Source organism: Zonotrichia albicollis, chromosome 19 (genome assembly GCF_047830755.1).
Source record: "Zonotrichia albicollis isolate bZonAlb1 chromosome 19, bZonAlb1.hap1, whole genome shotgun sequence".
In the NCBI taxonomy this organism is placed as follows: domain Eukaryota; kingdom Metazoa; phylum Chordata; class Aves; order Passeriformes; family Passerellidae; genus Zonotrichia; species Zonotrichia albicollis.
The window spans coordinates 13,586,300-13,606,847 of NC_133837.1; the positions used below are offsets into that span (position 1 = coordinate 13,586,300).

General features: G+C 49.2%; 3 protein-coding genes across 5 annotated transcripts; 2 read left to right on the plus strand and 1 right to left on the minus strand.

Moving 5' to 3' along the window:
- The first annotated feature begins 2 nt into the window (after window positions 1–2).
- On the plus strand, window positions 3–11,089 carry LRRC45 (leucine rich repeat containing 45). Of its 3 annotated transcripts, XR_003382190.2 has the most exons (18): window positions 3–222; window positions 727–788; window positions 1,629–1,699; window positions 2,020–2,198; window positions 2,821–2,949; window positions 3,558–3,670; window positions 4,187–4,245; window positions 4,357–4,434; window positions 5,367–5,502; window positions 5,800–5,877; window positions 6,055–6,166; window positions 6,327–6,397; window positions 7,270–7,362; window positions 7,930–8,022; window positions 8,934–9,107; window positions 9,200–9,347; window positions 9,715–9,970; window positions 10,703–11,089. XR_003382190.2 is itself a non-coding variant. In XM_005495658.4 (17 exons), the coding sequence occupies exons 1-17, from the start codon at window positions 3–5 to the stop codon at window positions 9,909–9,911; spliced, it is 2,013 nt and encodes a 670-aa protein (XP_005495715.1). In that variant the 3' UTR covers window positions 9,912–11,089. The 3 variants fall into 3 exon arrangements, 2 of the variants coding, with proteins under 2 accessions (XP_005495715.1, XP_026654100.1); XM_005495658.4 differs by having other exon boundaries at window positions 9,715–11,089; XM_026798299.2 differs by having other exon boundaries at window positions 8,937–9,107; window positions 9,715–11,089.
- Window positions 11,090–11,610: 521 nt separating this feature from the next.
- Window positions 11,611–16,828, plus strand: RAC3 (Rac family small GTPase 3). The gene is made up of 6 exons (XM_005495662.4): window positions 11,611–11,829; window positions 13,862–13,933; window positions 14,204–14,321; window positions 14,939–15,001; window positions 15,486–15,645; window positions 15,726–16,828. The coding sequence occupies exons 1-6, from the start codon at window positions 11,795–11,797 to the stop codon at window positions 15,854–15,856; spliced, it is 579 nt and encodes a 192-aa protein (XP_005495719.1). The 5' UTR covers window positions 11,611–11,794; the 3' UTR covers window positions 15,857–16,828.
- On the minus strand, window positions 16,821–20,441 carry DCXR (dicarbonyl and L-xylulose reductase). The gene is made up of 8 exons (XM_074555309.1): window positions 20,129–20,441; window positions 19,918–20,015; window positions 19,676–19,830; window positions 18,407–18,449; window positions 17,996–18,095; window positions 17,777–17,841; window positions 17,573–17,690; window positions 16,821–17,107 (listed from the first exon to the last, which is right to left on the minus strand). Exons 1-8 carry the CDS (start codon window positions 20,424–20,426, stop codon window positions 17,004–17,006), a joined length of 981 nt encoding a protein of 326 aa, XP_074411410.1. The 5' UTR covers window positions 20,427–20,441; the 3' UTR covers window positions 16,821–17,003.
- Window positions 20,442–20,548: the final 107 nt, after the last annotated feature.

Below are 20,548 nucleotides of genomic sequence, written 5' to 3' on the forward strand. Positions count from 1 at the left end.
CCATGGAGCAGCTCGGGCGCGAGTACGCGCGGCTGTGCGCGGCGGCGGGCGCGGCCCCGCAGGAGGCCGTGCTGCGGCGGCTGCGGGGGCCCGGCGGGGGCCGCCTGGACCTGGCGGCGCAGAGCCTCTCGCTGCCCACGTGCAGCGCGCTGGGCCGGCTGCTGCCCGGGGCTGCGCCCTTGGCCGCGCTGGCGCTCGGCGACTGCGGCCTGAGCGAGGAAGGTGCGGCGGGGCCGCTCTCCCTGTGGCGCGGGGCGGGAGGCCGGCCGAGGTGCCCGGTGCGTGGCCGTGCGGCGGGCACGCACCCTCGGGTCTCCCTCCGCCGGCGAGGGCAGCTCTGCCTCTGTTGGCCGCCGACGGACGGGACGGTGCGGCCGGTTAAAGTGGCCCGCAGTGAGAGGGGGCTCCGTGGGCAGCCCGTCCGAGCCCGCAGAGCCTCTCTAGACTTGGGGATTTTTCAGGGTTGAGTCGGGTAGATGTACAAGCTGACAGGTAGTTCTCTGCCCCGACACCTTTTTGAGAATATATAAACACTCTCCTGCCCTGAAAGCTCAGACTCAAGCTTTCCAGCAGCAGTGGCACTTTATCAAATAATTTGTTTATGGCAGCCACGTCTCCTGAGCTGGCTGTTTAACAGAGTGATACCCTGAGGTGATAGCTGGTTTAGGCAGAGAGTTTCGCAGATGAAATAAACAGGGTTTGTTTTTTTTTTTTTTTTCTGCTCAGGTGTAAGACTTTTGTTGAATGGTCTTTGCACCAACACCACAGTCAAATCTTTGGATCTGAAGGTGAGTCTGAAAAGAATTAACAGTATTCTATGGTGGAGAAGGAAAAAGCACAGGCTTAATGAGAAAGAGAACTGGACAGTCCTGGTGCAGGATTGTTCAACAAGATGCATACTTCTGTAAGTTTTTTGTTTTCAAGTGACTCATTCCTTGACTCGTTAACACCATGTCACAATTTTCCGAAGTTACTTTGCAGGTCATCTTTATCCACTTTTATTCAGTTACTCTATTTTTATAGGAAGCTATTGCTATGTACCTTTTGTCAGTTGCTGCTTGGGCAGATCAGGCATATGTAGGATTTTTTGGGATTTCTGTATTGATCAGTGAGTTACGAGCTGTTCTACTTGTGTTTCTTTCTTTTGACTAGCGTGTGCTTTAACTAAGCATCTGCCTTCAGATGTGATTGTTTCTCTACTGAGAGTGACTTTCTGTCTGTATTCCCTTGGCATACAGCTATTTCCACAGTCACAAACTGCATCATAACTTTCTTACTCATTTGTGCTAGTATTAACAGAGTCCTTCTTAATGAAGTGTGTTAAAATAGTTATGTTTATCTGGAATTGCTGTTTTCCACCTCGTCGTGGTCCATGCTGATCCTGTGCTATTCTGTGATTTTTGCAAGCTCTCAGTCATGGTACCCTCATAAGACCAGTGATGTATATGGATCCACTGTTCCTCCAGGGTTTCTCATTTTGTGGAAGCCTGATCGATACGTGAAACAAATGTTGATTGGACCATTTTTGCCCAGCTGAAATTTGCGTTATAGCTGGGATGTGTCTGGTGGTGTTTGTGGTCTAGGTGGACTGGGAGAGGCTTAGCTGATCACCTGAGCTTCTGTTTCAGGGAAATAACCTGCGAACCACGGGAGCTGAGGCTTTGGGAAAACTTCTTAGGCAGAACAAATCCATCAGGAGGTAAAAAAATGTATCTACCTCTCTTTGTGCTATTCCTGCCAGATGGAGCCCAAGATTTGAAAGGGGTTGAGGGTGTTTTTTATTGGGGTGGGAGGAATGCCAAGTGGTGCAATTTATTGTGAGGGGTGGGATGGGCAAAGGCACGAAACCTGGAGGTGCTCTTTTGGAGGATGCTGGGCCCTGGCAGCATCCTGCTCTCTGAAGCCGAGTCTGCTCCCAGAGCTGGGTGTGTGACCGGGTGTGCCGTGATCCGCGTGTCGTTCAAGTTCTCACAGCTGTCCATTGACTCCACAAACACCAATCCTGCCTGATTTCCCTAGCCTGACCTTAGAATGGAACAGCCTCGGCATGTGGGAGGAGGGCTTCTCCTTTTTCTGCCAAGGACTGAGAGCAAACAACTTTCTTCAACGTCTGGATCTGCGCAATAACCAGATTAACCATCAAGGGGCTGGAGAGCTGGCCATGGCACTGACACAAAATACCAGTCTTCAGGAGCTGGGTAAGAGTTCTTTGCCCATGTATACATATATGCATGCAAACGCACATGTGCCTTCAGGTTTCTTGCCTCAATTTCTTCCAACTGGTTGGTGTCATTCCCAGTTCCTGTCAGTCTGGAGTGCTTTGATGGCTTTGTGCAGGGAGTGGTCACAGCCCCATGGCCTTTGAATGCAGATGAAACTGGCATCTCTGGAACCAAACCTACAGATGAAAAACAGAGTACTTGGGGCAGAACAGTCTTGAGTGGAGGAAGAAGTGTTTTCATTCCTATTTGTGGAATGCCGCATGACAGATTCTTGATACTTAATTCACACTCACTTTGTCCTTATATGGAATTTTGCTGGAATTTCAGGAGAATGTGGCTGTTGTCGCTGATTCTTTCTCATCCACGGATTCTGTCTGTGGAAGGAAGGCTCGTGAGAGCCAAATGTGAGACGCAGACTTGTAACTGTCATGGCTTCCTGCAGTTTAATAAAGATTTATCCTTGCCTTTCCTGCTTTGTCACTTTTTCTCCCTCTCATTCATCTTGAAAGGGGCCACAGTATTCACCTGTGTTTTTGCTAGGACCATCTGGGATCTCAGCAGATGTGACTGCCACGGTGAAAGTTTGATTTCTGTGTAGATTTGCGATGGAATAACATTGGGCTTCTGGGTGGCCGAGCATTGCTGAACTGCTTGCATAGCAACAAGACCCTGAAGAGACTGGAGCTGGCAGGGAACAACGTTCCTGGTGACATCCTGAAAGCTGTGGGTAAGTGTGATGTGTGTACAGTAATGAAATACTTAACTTCTTTCCCAGTCCAGCACTAGGGGGATATAGGGCACTTGCTGCTCCAGAAGAGAGCTAACCCTCTCTCCCTCCCTTTCTCAATAGCATTTCCACAGTGCCCTGTGTCACCTTCTCTTGTCCTTTAGTGAGGGCTAATCAAGCTGGAAGTGTCACTTTGACTGGCAAAAGCAAAAAAAAAAAAAAAAAATTGGATTGAGTTATTAGAGATTGATGTGCCATGTGAATATGGGAGAACCTGAGACTTTGAGACTTGCTCATAGTTTGCCTCTGATGAGCCAAGTTTTGATGTGGCTTATGCAGCACATCCTGTGTCATTGTCCTGCCCACAGCAGAGTTAAGAGTTTTCCTGAGGCTAAGGAGTTGATTACCCCACACACACTGCTCTCTTTGATCCCTTCCCACCTTGTGATGTATGGTGGGACTATCTCTACATGGGCCAGCCTGAGAAGGGCAACTGTCCTGGTGTTTCTGATATCCAGTGGTCATCCTGAGTGCTGTCTCTTTCAGCAGTGCTTGCTGTTCTGTTGCTTTAGAAGCTTATGCGTGTTCTCCTGCTCTGTCTGCATCAGAACAAGCCTTGGATCACAACCAAGACCGTGAGACTATCCTGAGCGAGGCCCAGAACCAAGTGAACATCCTCAGCAAGGAGGTTTTGAGTCTGAAGGACGAGAAGAACAAGCAGGTCAGCAGATGTTGGCAGTTCAAATGGGGTACCTGGAATCCTTTGCTTTCCCTTGAGGCCCCCCAGAACGCTCAGTGGCATTATTATTGTGCACCTGAAGTTGCGCGTGCATTTTTATGGGCAGGCACACAGCATGATTTAGTACATTGAGGCTCAGTCCTCTGAGCTGGGTTATTCGAGTGACAGTGTGAGTATGGACATCCCTGCCGAACATATTTACTCTGGGTTCTGGAGGAGTTTTGGTTATTTGTGCTTTCGTTCCTTCTTTTGCAATTTGATATTTTCCAAGTGGTGTAAACTTAGAGATCTGTTTTTCCATTTGACACCTTGGGATGCAGAGTCCCTGTAGCTGATGACCCTATTCAGATGTGCTAATAAACTAATCAGACTTCCACTTTGCTTCTGGTAGAGTGGCTTGACATGTCTTCAGGTGTTGCTGGGAAGAGAAAGATGAGAAATGTAAGGATTTGTAGCTGATGCTGTTAATTTTCTCACTGAATTTTGCCTTGCTCACAGTTCATGGATTTTGTGGATACTGTAGACAAGCAGAAAGAAGAAAGAGCCAGGAGTGAGAAGTGAGTTAGATTCTAAATGTTTTCTTCTCTTTGATGGCAGAATTGAGCACTCTCCATTTCCTGTCAGAAATTACCCACCTTTTTTTTCCTTTTTTTTCCTCCCAAATGCAGAATGTCTGCAGCACGAGTCAGCCAGCTGCAGGAAGCATTGGATGAGCAGTACTCCATTATGAATTCACTGAAAACCAAGTATGGAGCAGGAAAACCTTTGTCTTCCCACTGTTTGTGCTGTATAAGCAGTGCCAAGCAGAGCTTCTAAGAAAGGGGATAATCTTGTAGGGTAGCTGGATTACTATTTTGGTTAGTTCTGCAGTAATATCCAGAAATTACAGTCAGATCAAGCCTTTGAGTTTGCCACACTAGATACTTAGCTTGCTTTTAAGTAAAATTACTACATTGGTGTAAAAGCAAGTGAATTACAGAAGGTGGGAAGAAAGAAGAAGGACTGTGCAGATGGGATGGGGACATGTTCCTTGCATGGTTTACAGCCTGGCAGGAATCTCTGCCTGTATCCTCTGGCAGCTGATGGTGTTCTCTGGGAACCACTGCAGGTATGGAGGAGCCTGGCTTGGGAACGGTGAGGAAGAGGTGCTCAAAAGAAGTGTTAGATTATGCAGAGCCATATGCACATGGCCGTGGTTTGACTTCAAACACTGCTGAGCCTGCCTAGTTTAATTCTGCCAGGTAAAGGCAGTGTTTCATGCCATGCAGTGATGTGGACATGTCCCTCTTGGACAGAACAAGTAAATTGCTTCTGCTACTCACATTTAAAATCCTGTCTCTAATTGTAAACAACTTTGCAGTGATGCAAAATAGCCGGCTTTCTGTGGGAGCAGGCAAATCCTGGAGGGGTCTGGGCAGGGAAATTGGCTCATGGAGGACAGTGCAGGGCTAATGCAGTGGGCACTAGCACACTGGGCCCTCAGAAGTCCCAGGTCACTGCAGTGCTGCTGTGTACAGAGGTCCGTGGTGTCCTTTTCCCAGAAGCAAAAAATGCCTCATTTGGGTAGCCTGATTTCACCTACTGCAAGATGGACATTAGCACCTTGTACCAGGTGCCATAGAGAGCTTGCTGCAGTGTCTGCCTTGGAAAAGGCTTCATAAAGTGATTTTCTTTATAGGCTGCAGATGACTGAAGCTGCCCTGACTCTGTCTGAGCAGAAGGTGCACACATTGGGAGAGCTGCTGAGTGCCATGAAACAGGAACAAAACTCTGTGGCTGAGTCCCACTTCAGGGAGCTCCAGCAACAAAAGCAGGTGAGCTGGATACGTCCTAGTTATGTTTGGGAGCAGGGCTATAGGTCATATCTGGTTTGTGTAGATTTGGGGGATGCTGGATGCAATAGTCAAGCATGATTTTTACCATTACTGCTTAGCTAAAGCCACCATGACAAAAATTCTTGTGTAAATTAGATAGATAGTTGCCAGGTGTGATGAGGAGCCCTGTTATTTATGGTGTAGGTTGGACTTAGCTGGGTGTGATGTTGGTTGGCACAGGCTGGTAGTGCAAGAACTAGGGGGAGTACAGGTTTTTAATTTTGGTTCTGTTTGCAGGAAGGTGCTGATCGGGAAAGCAAACTTTTGCATGACTTGTCTGCTGCCAGTGAGAAAAACCTGCTGCTGAGAAATCAGGTAGGAAACCAAGTCCAAGTTTGAGAAGTGGCAATTGAGCATGTATAACATTTGCTCCGTAGATGTTATGGTCTCTGCTTTGATCCTTGGTTGGGTGTCACTTCATTGTCCTGTACAGCCAACTTTTTGTGCTAATAGGAAAAGAAAAACCTTTGTGGTGGTAACTTCCTTATGTAGGTGGATGAGTTGGAGAGGAAGTGCAAAGTTCAGCAGGATCAGCTGTTCCAGGTGAAACAAGACTTGACCAACACAACAGCAGAGCTGAAGCTGCGGGCTGTGGAGGCTGAAGGTGAGTGGGGGAGTAGAAACAGTTTGGGGACACCTGTGATTGGGATCATTGTTCCTTCACAGGCAGCCGAGGAGAAAGGGTTGCCAGAGTGTGAAAAAGTATGAATACAGCTGTGTGGCAGGCATGCCAGAGTTGTGATATGCCTGCTTTTAATCTGCAGAACGTCTGGAAATGGAGAAAAGAAGATTTAAACAAAGCCTTGAAGACATGGAATCCCTTCGGGTAAAAGAGGTAAGAGTGGGGTTTCTGCAGCATCCTGGTTAGTCTTTCTTTGGTCCTGACATACATGACCAGTGGAGGTCGTTGTTTGCTGTAATGTGCTCTTAAAAAAGTTTAGAACTTAGTGGCCTCAGATTTATTGTGAGAATAATGGGTCATTTCTTCAAGCAAAGCCTGACTGAAGAGATCACAAAACTTTCTACCAGCTAGTAAGATTTTCTAGCTTTCAAGAGTATGGGCCAGAGTGGTATGTGATGCTACAAGAGAGGCTGGGAGGCTGGCCTTTGTGTTGGTCTGTGTACAGAGGTAATTACAAATGAGGATTTTTTTCCAGCTTCTGAAATAAATACATTTGAATGTTTTAATTGCTTATACACAAGCAGTCCTTTAACAGGGCTCAGCATGCTAGTTCCTTCTCTGTTATGTTTCAAAGGGGGTTGTGTCTGAGTGTGGACAGGCCAACAGACTGCAACCAATTATCTTTGCAGTGTTACTGAGGTTTGAAATCTCTCCAAAATAAAATTATACTAATAGATTTCTCTGAAGATATTGAAATCTTCTAAGAAAAGTCACAGGCCAGGAAGATTTTACCAACATTACAGCTAAAAAATGAATCTGTTGTGTTTTGTATCACTTGACGAGAGCTTGGACTCCCTCCTTGTGGCCTGGGAGGGGTCTCTGTCAAAAAATTCCTAGTTTCTAGAGGGCAGATTCCATCTGTAGTACTGTTTCCTGGTGGAGTTCTGGGGGAGGTAAGAATTTTTCTTTGCTGGTAGGTGGGTCAGTGAGAGGATGCTTCACTATCATGATGAGTAGTCTTGCTGCTTGCTTTGCCTGGAGGTGGAATGGTTTTCTGTCACTTGCTGGTTTCTGCTGCTTTGCAGGTGGATCGTGTGGCACAGCAGATGGAGGCCAGTGAACGTTCCATGCACGACAGGATCCAGAGGCTGGAGGCCATCAGGATATCTCTGGACGAGGTGAGAAAAAGTGCTCTGGGCACATTTGAACACTCAGGAAACCTTTGTGGAGTCTCTGACTGTAGACCTTTGTAAAGATTGTCATGTGCTGTAAGGGGAACAGAAAACAGCAGTATACCAGCTAAAATTACTTTTACTGCTTTGGACTAAGAAAGAAGGTTCCGAGGAGAAACTTGTAAATTCAGATTGGACAAAAATGAGGATTCCATTGAACATGGTTAGAGTCTTACTAAGATTTGACTTTACAGGATTCTCATGTTGTTACGAGTAGTGTAGCATGTTCATCCATATCTATTTCCCCAGCTACATCCAGCAGTGCTCTTTCCTATTCCCTTTTTTGGAAAGGTTTAACCAATACGTGCCCTCATATAACTGAAATTCACATTGAACCTAGATAGCAGTCTTGAACTGAGGAAGGGTTTGTATCTTTGTTTGCTTTTGCTGCCCCTGAGTGAGGAGAGCTGTGTCATTTTATAGCCTGCGACTGGAAGCTGCTCGTGTTTCCTGGTCAGTGTGGCAGCAATGCAGCTTCTCTGTCTGCAATGATTTTCCGTGTTCCTGTGGCAGGAGCTGAGCCAAGCCAAAGCAGCTGCACTAGCTGAGCGAGGACGGGCAGAGGAGGAGTTGATAAAAGTGCGGAGTCAGGCACGCCTGGAGGAGGTAAGGACAGACCTGGCTGTGGGAACCAAGTGGTTTGGCTACCCAGGCTAAGTCTTAGTCCTGGGGAGCTGCTAACTCACTGCTCTCTGGGTTTTACTGACCCACAAATGGTGTGATTGCTGAGGAGGGAGCCCTGAAAAGTCTAATTTGACCTGTCTTCAGTACTAACAGAACTGATGTCAATATTGTCATGGCAGATTCAGTTTAAGTTGCCAACATCTGAAGCCAACACCCAGATGTTGATCCTTCTTTTAAATGACAACTTTAATGGGGTGCTCCTGTTCCTCTAACACTGAGAAATTTCTTTAGGTGGCTACTGCTACTAGGTAAATAAAGTCACTGTCGTATTGAACTCTGTGAAAATGTCAATTAAGTTAATATCCTGTATTATAGGATATTCATATTAATGAGTATTCACTATATTAACTATTAATATTCACTATATTAATAGTGAAACAGAACAAGCGATGAGGAAAATACACAAAAACTATTAGAATATTTACTTATTTGTAGCATCACAAAAGAAAATGCTTCATTGAATTACAGACATAGAAATCTGACATATGGGATCCAGCAGTTGCTGGGTTGCATGCAGTGGTGCTGCAGAGCCATTTGAGGGATGGAGGAAGTGAAGGTGGAGCATTGGCTGTAAATACTGGCTATGACATCAGTGCATCTGCCAAGGACCTGTCTCTGTTTCTCAGCTGAGTGTTTTGTCCTCTGCCAGCCACCCTGGCAAGAGGAAGGAGCTTGGAGTCACTCCTGAGTGCAAGGAGCAGGACTGTGTCCTCTGCTTGTCAGTGCCAGTTGACTCAATAAAGGGTTCACTGTATTAGAAACAGAGAGGGGAGAATCTCTTCACAGGAATGAAGTGGGACTGTTTAATATTCATTTTCCTTTGTGTCTTACAGCAGCAACGCCTAGAACACCTAGAAGAGAAGCTGCGGCTGATGACTGAGTCAAGGGATGAAGCTCAGAACTGCTGCCTTAAGCAAAAGGAAATGGTTGCTGAGGCCCAAGCTAAAGCCAAACAGTTGAGCCTGTATGCTGATGGACTCAAGAGGAGGCTGGAGGAACTTCAGCAGGTAGTTTGGAGTGGAGTAGAGATAGTCACCGCAGGGCCAGAACAAGTTGCTGAAGTTGTTTGGTTGTTCATGGATTTGTCTTTGTGTGTCAGCACGTGGACAGGAAGGAAGAGGAGAAAGTGACAGAGCTAAATAAGGTGAAAGTGGAATTACAAGAACAGATTGGGCACCTGGAGGCTGAACGCACAGCCCAGGATGGGCTGAGAGAGAAGATTGCAGCTCTGGAAAGACAGCTGAAAGGTGAGGGGTCCTTTCCTGCTTCTCAAATGGTAACTCTGAGTTACCCTGTATTGGGCCTGGAACTCAGCTGTGCTTCCTGCCTGTGAGTACACCTATGAGTTGTACTCTCCACCCATGTGTATTTACAGGGATTCCTGTCCTCATTTTGTAGAGACCAAGACTCAGATGACCACCCAAAGCTGCGTAGCAGGCAAAATTTGGATTTCCTGCGTAGTGAAGCGTGCCTGCTGCCTTTGCAAAACCTCTCATATTGTCTCATGCTGCTCCTCTTGTGTGCTAGCCGGCTGTAGCACTTCATTGCCTTTGGCCTGCTCCTGTTTTTATCAGGGATACCTTGATTTTCTTTACTAATGCTGCTTTTTCACAGCCCTATCCAGTAATCACCGTGAAGCACTGCTGGACAAGGAGGGTGAGATCTCTTTGCTGCTGGAGAAGCTGAGAATGAAGGAGGCTGAGATCTCCAGGATGAGGGAAGAGGAGGCCCAGCGAGCAAGTTTCTTGCAGAATGCCATCATGGCATATGTGCAGGGATCTCCCTTGGGAACCCACAGTTCTAGGAAGTGAGACTGTGACTTAAAGGGTCCAAATACCTGCTTGCAGTCTGAGAAAGGGTGAGAATTCAGGTACAACTCCTTCTTCCTAAATGGACAGTTCTGTCAAGAGTGGGGTGATACAAAGGCTTGCAAATAGTCAAATGCTCTTGCTGTTCAAAAATCTTCCTCCTGACAGCATGAAGGAGAGGAAGAAACAACCGTCTGGGCCTGTGGCTCTGAGTCCATGATGTTGAGCCCCCTCCCCTGCACTGCCACAGCCTATTGGTGCAGGAGGTTACTGGGAGGTTTCTGTGTTCCCTGGCAAGGTCCTGCTGCAGCATTTGTTTGGATGCCAGGCTGTTCACAGAGAAACGTGAGAAAAAGTGACAGGAGTGTTTACAGGAGTGTTCACAGTTTGCTGTGGGCTGCAGCAATTTGCCTTGCTGATGGAATCCTGAAACTGCTGGAAACACCAGATATTACCCACTTGTGCTTTTTTACCCAGTGTTTACAGACAGAAGCAGAGTCTGATGGGGCCCTCTCTGCTTGTTTACCCTCTGTGGCTCTGGCCATATTGGTGGGCTGTAGAAACACATTGGCATAGACAGAACTGGGTGCACCAAGGGGCTTGGGTGCAGTGCTGTCCATGTCCCCGTGGGACAGCTGGGCTTTGGCAGTGGTTCTACTTCTGCAAGAGTGAGTGGCAGGGAAAGGTGAGCAGGCGATTGTGCTTCTTCACTGTGAGCTGCAGCCCTTAGCTGAAGATTTTGTGGCCAGTATTGCACTATGGCAAATGGCAGAACTGTTCTCCTGGCTTCTCAGGCTCCTGGAACTGAGTGCTGTGGCCTTAACCTGGAGAGGAGCGATGCTTCTGGTGTGACACTGGGGAATTGCTTCTAAGAGCACAAGGGAAGAAGGTGGTTCCTCTACAGACAGTGCAAGTCCTTGCATGGCCTGGAGAAAGTGAAGGGTTGCTAGAGCCTGAACTGGAGAAAGCAGGAGCTGTTGTCAGGACAGCAATATTGAGCCTTGAAGGAATCCTTCCTGTGAGTCTTGGATGGGAACATACCTTAGAGTACATATTTTTAAGAGACACCTGGAAAACGAAAGTTTCTGTGTGGACTGGTTGCTTTGTGTTCAATTTTTATACTGGGTTCTTTACTTGCTCTGCTTAATAAAGAACTTTTGCATTTTGCCATTAGCACTGGACAGTGGCACAGTGGATGTTTGGCTGATGTGCAGGGTGGGGCCCTCTGCCGTGTTGCTGTCCTGAAGACCCTGTCAGCCTGTCCTGCAGCTAAACGGCTGTTACAGGTGGATGAGATGGGGATGGTTTCGGTTCAGGACTAAGATAAAAGCAAAGAAGCTGGAAAACTGTTCCCTAGTCATAACCAAGAGAACCTGTGTCAATAACCACTTAGTTTGTGGCTGGTGGGCAGACCCACAGATAAGGGAAAAGCAAAGGCTGTCGTTTGCAGACAGGGCCGCTGCTGTGGGCATCTCTTTTGCTGGCAGGGGAGGTGGGGGAAGCCAAAAGCCATCTTCCTGCAGGGTTTCCCTGCCCCGTCTCTGTTCCTCGGCAGCTCTGGGCCGATGGCGCGGAGCTATGCAGCTACAACGGAACCAGGTTTAAGCTTTGTCCCTGAGCCGGCGGGCCCCGGTGCGCTGGCCGGGCCCAAGCAGCGCCCGCCGCTCCTGGCGGGGCGGGGCCGCCGCTTCCCCCGCGCCCGCGGCGGAGCCGAGCCGGCCCCGCGCGAGCGGCGGGGGCGGAGCCGGCGGGACCTGCCCGGTGCTCGGCTCGGTGCTCGGCTCGGCCCTGCCCGGTGCTCGGCTCGGCGCTCGGCGCTCGGCTCGGTCCGCCCCACCCCGCGGGCGGTCACTGCGGCGCAGTCGCGGCGCCGCCATCGCGGGCAGATGCAGGCGATCAAGTGTGTGGTGGTGGGCGACGGGTGAGTGCGGGAGGGGCCGCGCCCCGGGCCCGCAGCCCCGCACCGGGCGGCGCCGAGGGGACGAGGGAGGGCGGGCTGGCCCGGGGCAGCGCCCGGCAGAGCCGCTCCGCCGGCGGCAGGCTCCGCGCCGGGCGGCGAGGCTCGCTCGGCCTGGCTCCACCGGGGCCTGGCTCGGGCGGGGCCGGGGCCGGCGGGAGCGGGGCTGCCGGGGCGTCCCGGCGGGAGCGGGGGGCCTTGCGGCGGCCCCGCAACCCTGCCCTGCTCCTTTCGTGGTTCGTGAACTTGGGCGCTGCCTGAGTAGCAAACACAGCCTCCTCCTGGGTTTTACGTTTGTCTCCTTGTTGTTTCATTTGGGTGCCGGTATTTTGCTATTTTTCATTGTACCTACTTGATTCCTGACAGAGCCCTCCGAAAATCTTGATGATCGCAGGTCTCGTATGTCCTATTATTGATTGTTCCGAGGTGAAATGCATTTCTCTTTCTAGTTTCACCATGTGCTCCTTGTGGCCCTTTTTACTTTTTTGTTAAGGCTCTTCCTTAATGCCTTCTTTTTTGGGAACACATCTGCCTGCAAGATGCAGGCATGCACTAGATTTATACTGCTTTGTAACTTTCCTAGTTCATCCTGCATATTTTTCCTCACAATTTCAGCTTACTTTTCTGATCGCCTCAGCAAGAATGGAGCTGAGGTACTCAGACCTAAATGTGAACTGGTCTTAGGCAGGGACTAGGCTTTCCCTTTCTCATGCATGCCATCCCCTCAAATACACATTTGTGGTGAGGCCTTCCAGGTTCCAGCCTGTGAAGGCTGAAAGGGAGTAGGAGAAAGTACAGCCTTATTGCAGAGGGGAGAATGACTGGGAGCTCAGGATGTCGTAAGTGGAGCTCAGCTGAAGGTTTGCCGTCCTGTGTTTTGCCTTAAGACTAAATCAGTAGTGCAGACTGAAAGAAACACATAGATACACAGGTTTTTGTGAATTACAATTGTCCCTGTTTGGTGGGAAACTGAAGTCACACTTCAGGAGGAAAGTTGGACCAGTCAGCCTTGTGGTTCATGACAAAACTTCTTTCTTCTCAGACCGAGGGGACCTAATCCAAAGGAAAAGTTGTAATAGTGGTTTGTTCTCCCTGTGCTTTCTGTCATGCTGGTGTGTGCAGGGGATGTCAACTCTCTTCCTCTCTTCTGACACCCTCTCTTAGGTCAGTCTGGCTGCAGAATTAGGTAGGGGATACCCATTTCTGCTGGCTGTTCAGCTTCACCCAGGCACCTCAAAGCCAGCTTTCCCTGGCACTGGCACTCACAGTCTCTTTCTGGAATGTTGTCTGCAGTACACAGCTTTCTCCATGATACAAAGGTAGCTCACACTGCTGGTACTCCTCTGTTCCTACAGTGAAGCTTAGGAAATCTGCAGAGCTGGTTAAAGGCCCTGTGCTCATTCTATTGCTGGCCTGGCCCTTGCCAGCTGCCGCTGCCGGGCTGACCAATCCCACCAACCTTCAGCAAAGTCCTGAGCTGGTATTTTTATCCTTTTTCACTAATCTTTTCCAAACTGCCTGCAGTCAATTTTAAAGTCCATTTTTGTTTGTGGATACTTACTTTTTCTCCTTTGTGTTTATTAATACTGAATTCCTGTATCTGAGAAGCTTGCAAATCTGCACTGTTGTGTGCTTTTAACCTCACTGTTTATCCATTTTGCTGAAGTACTGTGCATCTGTTGAGCCCAGCACACAACTCTAATTTATTCCCCCTCTTGGTTCGTGAAACCAGTATTATTTTGACTGATGTTTTGATGAATGGGTAGGGAAAAGGAGTGGTAGAGAGCAGGGTTAGGAAGCACTCAGGCAAGGTGCACCTTTTGAGTTCAGGCCATATCTGTGACAACTGGGGGATTCCAGCCTGCAACAGGTTTGTTTTCCTCATATGGTAGCTTTTTACCTAACCATGTGTTTTCAGTGTGGGAAGAGTGAGTTTTACTGCCTTAGTGCTCCATGTTGTACCCTTCCTTATGCTTGTCACTCTTACCGTCTGCAGAGCTGTAGGGAAGACCTGCTTGCTGATCAGTTACACCACAAATGCCTTTCCTGGAGAATACATTCCCACTGTGTAAGTAATGGCTTGGGCTTCAGTTGCTTTTTGATCTCTATGCTTGTGTGTGTAGAAGTTTGGTTTGTGTGTGAGGAGGTGGCTGTTGCAAATCAGACTGTGAACTTGACAGGTAAGGGTGGTGCTGTGGCTGTGTGTGTGAGGAAAGCAGATTGTCCCCACTGGAACTGTGCTGCAGTATCCTTTCCTGATTCACTGCCCCTTTGAATTCTGTACAAAGATGTGAAGGTCACCACAAAATTGTCACTGACTGGGACTCCTCATTGGCAGGTTTGATAATTATTCTGCCAATGTGATGGTAGATGGAAAGCCAGTGAACCTGGGCCTCTGGGACACAGCAGGGCAAGAAGACTATGACCGACTGCGGCCTCTTTCCTATCCACAGACGGTGAGTGCTGGGCTTGGACTGCCTGGGGACGGGGAGGCTCCCAAGGACAGGCATGCTTCCTTCCTTGGAGGAGAGTCTGAGTTCCTGCAGCTACACCCATAATTCTGGTTGTTTAAGAAGTATCACAGCTGATTTTCTCCTAAGACATTGTCCTGTTCTAGTCTTTTCTTTGTGATGATCTTTGAAGAGTTACGGGTGCCCTAGGGAGGCTCAAGTAGAAGGAATGCTGTAGGGCTGCTGTGCAGCCTAGCCAGTTCCATGTTCCCATTCTCTCGGCAGGGCATATCCCCGTTGGGCTGCCCTAGGAGTGTTTCTGGGTGTAGCAGTTCCTAAGCAGCTGTGCTGCTGGTGAAGCCCTTAGTGCTGTTAAGATGTTTGAGGCCTCAGGCTCTTAACATACAGAGCCCAGCATTGTGAAAGAAGATGTAATCATACACACTCATGGTCCATTTCTTCCCTCTCTGAATTAGTTTAACACCCTTAATGGGGAAGAATTTCTTATGGCCACAGCAGCCCTTGCTTGTGGGAGGAGGTTGTCCTTTCTCAGGCTCCCTCTGCAGCCTCCCTTTACTCTAGCTGCTTCTGTCTGCACAGCTGACCCTCTTCTTTCTGCACAGGATGTTTTCTTGATCTGCTTCTCCCTTGTGAGTCCAGCCTCCTTTGAGAATGTCCGAGCTAAGGTAAAGTATTCTCCTCCTGGGTGAAACAGTATAAGGGAAGAACCAGTGACATTCCCTGCCCCACCCAGCACCACACCTACAAGCCCAAAACTTCAAGCAATAATGTTTTGGTGAAGGAAAATCATAGTCTGCAGGTTTTAAGTGGAGCCTGCTTTTTATTAATGACTTCTTTGGCTAGGTTATTGCCTTTCTGAATCTGTGTTTTAAGATAAGGGATATCTTAAAAGCTAACATGCAGTTAAGGAAAGCACTGTGCACAGTGTTGGCTGGCAGTGTCTGTCAGGATTCTCTGTCTTGGTGAGTTCATTATTACATCTGCACCAGTCTCTTTTTGCAGAGCATATCAGAACTGTAGGAGCAGTATCCTATTCAGGTGTTGCCACCATGTCAGTAGTGAACCTCTTCATTCCCAACAGTAGAAATGGGTCCTTATGGTTATGGCCACTCATATAACTACTTTTCTCATCATGCCTCTCTGTTTCAGTGGTACCCTGAAGTCCGACACCATTGCCCAAATACACCTATTATCCTGGTGGGCACCAAGCTGGACTTGAGGGATGATAAGGACACCATTGAAAGGTTACGTGATAAGAAACTGGCCCCCATCACCTATCCTCAAGGCTTGGCCATGGCTCGGGAGATCGGTGAGTCGCGTGAGCAGGCGGGGAGCGGGTGAGCGTGCTGGTGGAACTGGAGTGCTTGAGCAGCAGCTCTCTTTCCCCAGGGTCAGTAAAGTACCTCGAATGCTCTGCCCTGACGCAGCGGGGCTTGAAGACGGTGTTTGATGAAGCCATCCGGGCTGTGCTCTGCCCACCGCCTGTGAAGAAGCCTGGCAAAAAGTGTACCATGTTTTGAGGGCTGTGGCCTTGGTGTTGGCTCAGCATGCTGTCATCCTCTGACAGATTGCATATTAAGCTGGGTGTTTCTGAAGGGGGCTGGGATGTGTAGGGCCCTTCATCATGTACGAAGTCAGTGTTTTTTAAATGTCTCTTTGATTTAACGTCAGTGTTGATGTGAAGGGGCAGTGGGGACAGGAGACCAGCTGGGGACTATACAGCCCCCAGGGGAGGTACAGCGGGGAAGGCAAGGTAGCTCCTTCAGGCAACAAGCTGTTTTGGCTCTCCTGAACTCCAAGTGGAAAGGGCTGAGACATCCATCCTGTTCTGGAAACACCTGTTTTCAACCTGCAGGTGAAACAGGTGGTGAACATCGTGGTGGGAGTAGGGAGGGAGCTGATTTCAATGGTGCTGAAAGACAAGAGTAGCTGGGAGGATGGCAGGGTCTCCTTGCCCAGCCTGCTGTGGCTAACAGTTAACAAATTGGTGCTCTAGCAGAGTGTTCCTAAGACTGTTAGAAAAATCATAACCAGCCCTGGAAGGGGTCAGAGTAAATGAGAAGCTGAAAAATGAATCATGAGGTGCTTTATTGGGTACTAGCCAAACTCTGTGAGTGAAACAGCTCTGCAATCAATGCATTTGCCTTTTTGTGTGTGCACACCCTAGGACAGCATGGTGCTGCTTCCCCCCATTAGTCTTTAGCAGGGCCTCCCCCCAAAATCCAGTCTCTGCAGAGCAGGGCTGGGGTTGTTGCCTCTATTTTTTTTTTTCTTTTCTACTAAAGACAACAAAGGAAGCAGTGAGGAGTCTGCTAACTTCTTTCCCTTCCCACTGAAAATTCAGACAGATTCTGGATTTGAATGGAACAGGGAGAGCTTCTGAAGGGTTGTGGGGGGGGAACAGGGTTGGAAGAGAGGTCCAATTTCTAATCATCATGTAGAGTGACAAGATAAAACCTTATTTGGTGCAATAAACATTCTCCATGAAGGTGTATGTGAGCTTTATTATATAGCAGCCTTGCAAAGCTGATTTTCTGCCTCACTTCTAATACAGTCTTCAGCCCTGCTGCCCCTTCAGCAAGAAGTGAGTCATTGTTTTCTATCCAGTTTACATCTAGGCAGTATTAATATAAAAATTGAGGCCAGGTGTGAAATGCAGGTGTCATCTTAGGAGACAAGAAAGCCCCCGTCAATCATCAGTGAGCTGCCAGTTGTCATAGCACTCTTGTCACTCAGCAGGAAGAGAATGCTGTTCACCACATCATCCACCTCTGCAATCAAACACAGAGAACATATGATGCCCACCTAAAGTGTATCAGAAAAAGAAGCACTTAAAAAGGTCTGCCTTTGACATCTACAGGTAATTAGAGCTGGAAAATGTTTCTGCCTTCAAACTGTGCTTGATGAAGTGTCTGGGACAGTGTGGCTGAGAGCTGGACATCAAAGTGTTCTTGTGATCAAATGGCGCTTAGGTGACAGCAAACACTCTGTCAGGTTTATGAACAATAGAGCAAGTTCATTTCACTTGTCCCAGGATGAGGAGGCTGTAGAAAAAGCGAGAGGAGGGTTGATTCTCACCCTGTCCTGATCAAATACTGCAGGAATTCAGCTAAAAGGCATTCAGCAGAGCTGTCACTTTGCCCAAAAATCAGCAACTTCCAGCTGTGATGTCAGTGAGAAGGCAGGCTTGGAGAAAACATGAGAGCACAGCCTGGGGGGACACATACATCACTGACCTGCAAACTTTCCCAGGGGAATGCGATTAATCATGGCAGCAGATTTCTGAGGGTCACTCCAGTTAATTCTCCCCATGTCAGTCATAACCACGGTGGGGTTCACAGTGTTCACCCTAATCTGGGACCAGGAACAACAAAGTCTCATCCAGCTGCTGTGCTTGTGCTCAGGTTCAGCTTTCACACTTTTCTCTCACAGACTCCTACCTTGTGGGGTCCCAGTTCCATTGCCATTACTTTGCTCAGCATATCCAGAGCACTTTTTGTGGAACCTTTATGAGCAGGGAAGAAGAGGAGATGTTTAACTGCACAGCACCTGGTCTGGAGGTGCTATGGAACACGCTGCCCAAAACTGGCAGCTTGCTGACTGTGGGTGTCCAGCTGGTCAAACCTGAGAGGGGCACTGCTAAAGCTGCACACACTCACAGTAAACAGCATGATCCTTCAGTGCACGCTTCGATGCCTGGCTGGAGACATTCACAATGGCCCCTGGCACTCCTTGTGCAATCATCTGCCGAGCAACTATCTGGGAGGGGAAGGAGAGAAAAAAATAATGCCAGAATCCTAACAAGAGAAATCATTATTTCACTCCATAGGAGTCTTGCTGGGCTATTATGGTAGATCAAAGAACAAAAACATCTGGAGGAACCAAGCCCTCACTGCCTCCTGCTTACAAGAGAGTCAAAGCAAGAGTATGAAGGGACTGTACATGTAATTTCTTGGATTGACTTTGGACTGCAGTCCTTTCAGGCCCCACAGTAGACACAAACCCCTCTATGTACAACAGTCTAATCACTGCTATTCATGGAGGCAGCTGCAGTGACAGTTCTTCCTCACCTGGGAAACATGAAGCACAGCCCCAAAATTCACATCAAGAGACCTACAAATAAATCAAATTTAAGTTACCAAGTGGTTGTAGCCCAGCCCAGGGAGCTGTTCTGGGAGGCAGCAGAGGGCAAGTGCTGCTGCTGCTGTCTTGGAAACACTGGTGATATTCCAGGACATGGACAGAGATGCCAAGTTGTCAGGAGAGCCAGAATGGTCAGGTGGGATCTCAGCAGTGAACCAGAACTATCCATTGGCTGCAAGCCTGTCACTGTGTGAGGAGGTGCACGCATGCATCAGGTGCATTTTGTACAGGACTCTGCTCTTCTGCAGTGTAATGGAATTCCTCTGTCAAAGTTTAAACAGAGCCCTGGGCTTCAGCCAGGGCAGATGACTCTTAGGTCAAGCAAACCCTTCACGCAGATTTACAAAGCAAAGTTGCTGTAAGGTGGGTAGAGGCAGCATTTCTTCTGTTTGCCACAACAGAAGATTCCTTAGGCTTCCACCTGCCAGTTCTGCAGAACGATCTTAGTAGTATCCATACATTTGACATTCTAGTCGCAAACCTTTATTGTAGATTCTCAACAATCATTTTTAACTCATGGACACAGCATGACTCATTTTCTCAGAAGAATGTGGTCAATATAGCCTGTATCCTAAAGCATACTCACAACAAAACTATGGACCTTTTCAGAGAATAAAGAAGTCATGTTATTGTAGTTAACAAATTTAATTTCCCACCCTTACCATTTTTTACTTCCTTACCTGGCTTTGTTGTCTCTATTTCTGAGTTGTCTTAGCAACAACTGCCTTTCAATTTAACCGAGCTGGAACTAGACTGGAAGCTCTGAGCCTGATGAGCAGAAAGGCACTCTCCTGCCTTGCCAGCGGGATAGCAGGTGCACCCGCCCTTCTGGAGGTGACACTGAAGGTTCTGGCTACTTAGAAATGGATGTAAGAGCCAGTGCTTTGTTTCCTTTTGCTGTTTAAGGGGTGAAAGGTGATGATGTAAAGGATGAAAAGACAGTAAAGAGAAAGGACATACGGAGTAACAGTCGACCACTGGGCATTGCTAAAAGTGTGTATGTCAGCCTGTCCAGTGTGTCTATACACCAGCTGCTGACTTTGTTCTTTCCAGCTGCTTCCCCTCTAGTGCCACCCTTTTCTGGAAAGCTCTGCCGCCGTTTTTGACGTTCAGAGCTTGGTGAGACCTCGGCGGGCATCGGCCCCAGAGCTCCCCGTGGAGCTGCGGTGCCATGCGGGCCGGGCCCGGGCACTCACCGCTGCAGGGCCGAGCGCGTCACCTGCAGGAACGGCTGCAGCTCCGCCACGGCCGCGTTGTTCACCAGCAGGTCGAACGGCCCCGCCGCGCCCAGCGCCGCCTCCACAGCCTCCCAGTCCGCCAGGTCCACGCACAGCGTCTCGATGCCCGGGCACTGCGGCGAGGGCGGCCGCGGTGGGCGGGGGTCGGTGCGGGGTTATGGGGGCGGGAGGGGACAGGAGGAGGGGGCCGGTACCGGTACCTCCCGCGCCAGGCTCTCCAGGTCCGCCGCCGTTCGGCTCAGCGCGGTCACGCGGGCCCCGGCCCTGCCCAGCGCCACGGCCACGGCGCGGCCGATCCCTGCAGGGACACGGCGTCAGACTGGCCTGGCCACGGCCTCGCCGATCCCTGCAGGGACACGGCGTCAGACCGGCCCGGCCCGACCCCCGCCCCGGCCCTCCGCCCGCGGACACCTTTGCCGGCCCCGGTCACCAGGGCCCGGCGGCCGCCGAAGCTGAGATGCTGCTCCATGTCTCGGCCGGACTGTGGCCGGGGCGGGCCCGGGGCGGGCCGGGAGCGGGGCGGCCCCAGCGAGCGGGGCCATCTTTCCCCGCCTCCGCCGAGGGAGCGCACGAAGCGGGCACCAGGTTCATCCAGCGAGTCAGGCAGAGGTGAAGTTTCGTGGCTCTCACTCGTGACGTTTCCTTTTAGCGACCACAGAAAAACAGGCTTTTTAGAGTCTGGTGAAAAAATCCTGCAGCTCTGCCCCATCGAAGTTGCTGCTGAAGATAACAATTAAAATCCTTATTATCTCAATTCTTTGATTGTACTATTAAGAAGCAGCTGCAAGGATTCTTCTCATCCACCTCTGTTCTGCACATCCCAGTCATTGA

Bases quoted from the DNA above. Each gene is read 5' to 3' on its own strand.
- LRRC45 (XM_005495658.4), top strand. From the start codon at position 3: ATGGAGCAGCTCGGGCGCGAGTACGCGCGGCTGTGCGCGGCGGCGGGC. The intron at 2,950-3,557 runs GTAAGTGTGATG...TGTCTGCATCAG, and splicing joins TGACATCCTGAAAGCTGTGG to AACAAGCCTTGGATCACAAC. The intron at 9,108-9,199 runs GTAGTTTGGAGT...TTTGTGTGTCAG, and splicing joins GGCTGGAGGAACTTCAGCAG to CACGTGGACAGGAAGGAAGA.
- DCXR (XM_074555309.1), bottom strand. From the start codon at position 20,426: ATGGGGCAGAGCTGCAGGATTTTTTCACCAGACTCTAAAAAGCCTGTT. The intron at 18,096-18,406 runs GTGAGGAAGAAC...TTCCCCTCCCAG, and splicing joins CTGTGCTTCATGTTTCCCAG to ATAGTTGCTCGGCAGATGAT. The intron at 17,691-17,776 runs GTAGGAGTCTGT...TCCTGGTCCCAG, and splicing joins TGGAACTGGGACCCCACAAG to ATTAGGGTGAACACTGTGAA.
- RAC3 (XM_005495662.4), top strand. From the start codon at position 11,795: ATGCAGGCGATCAAGTGTGTGGTGGTGGGCGACGG. The intron at 14,322-14,938 runs GTGAGTGCTGGG...CTTTCTGCACAG, and splicing joins CTCTTTCCTATCCACAGACG to GATGTTTTCTTGATCTGCTT. The intron at 15,002-15,485 runs GTAAAGTATTCT...TCTCTGTTTCAG, and splicing joins TTGAGAATGTCCGAGCTAAG to TGGTACCCTGAAGTCCGACA.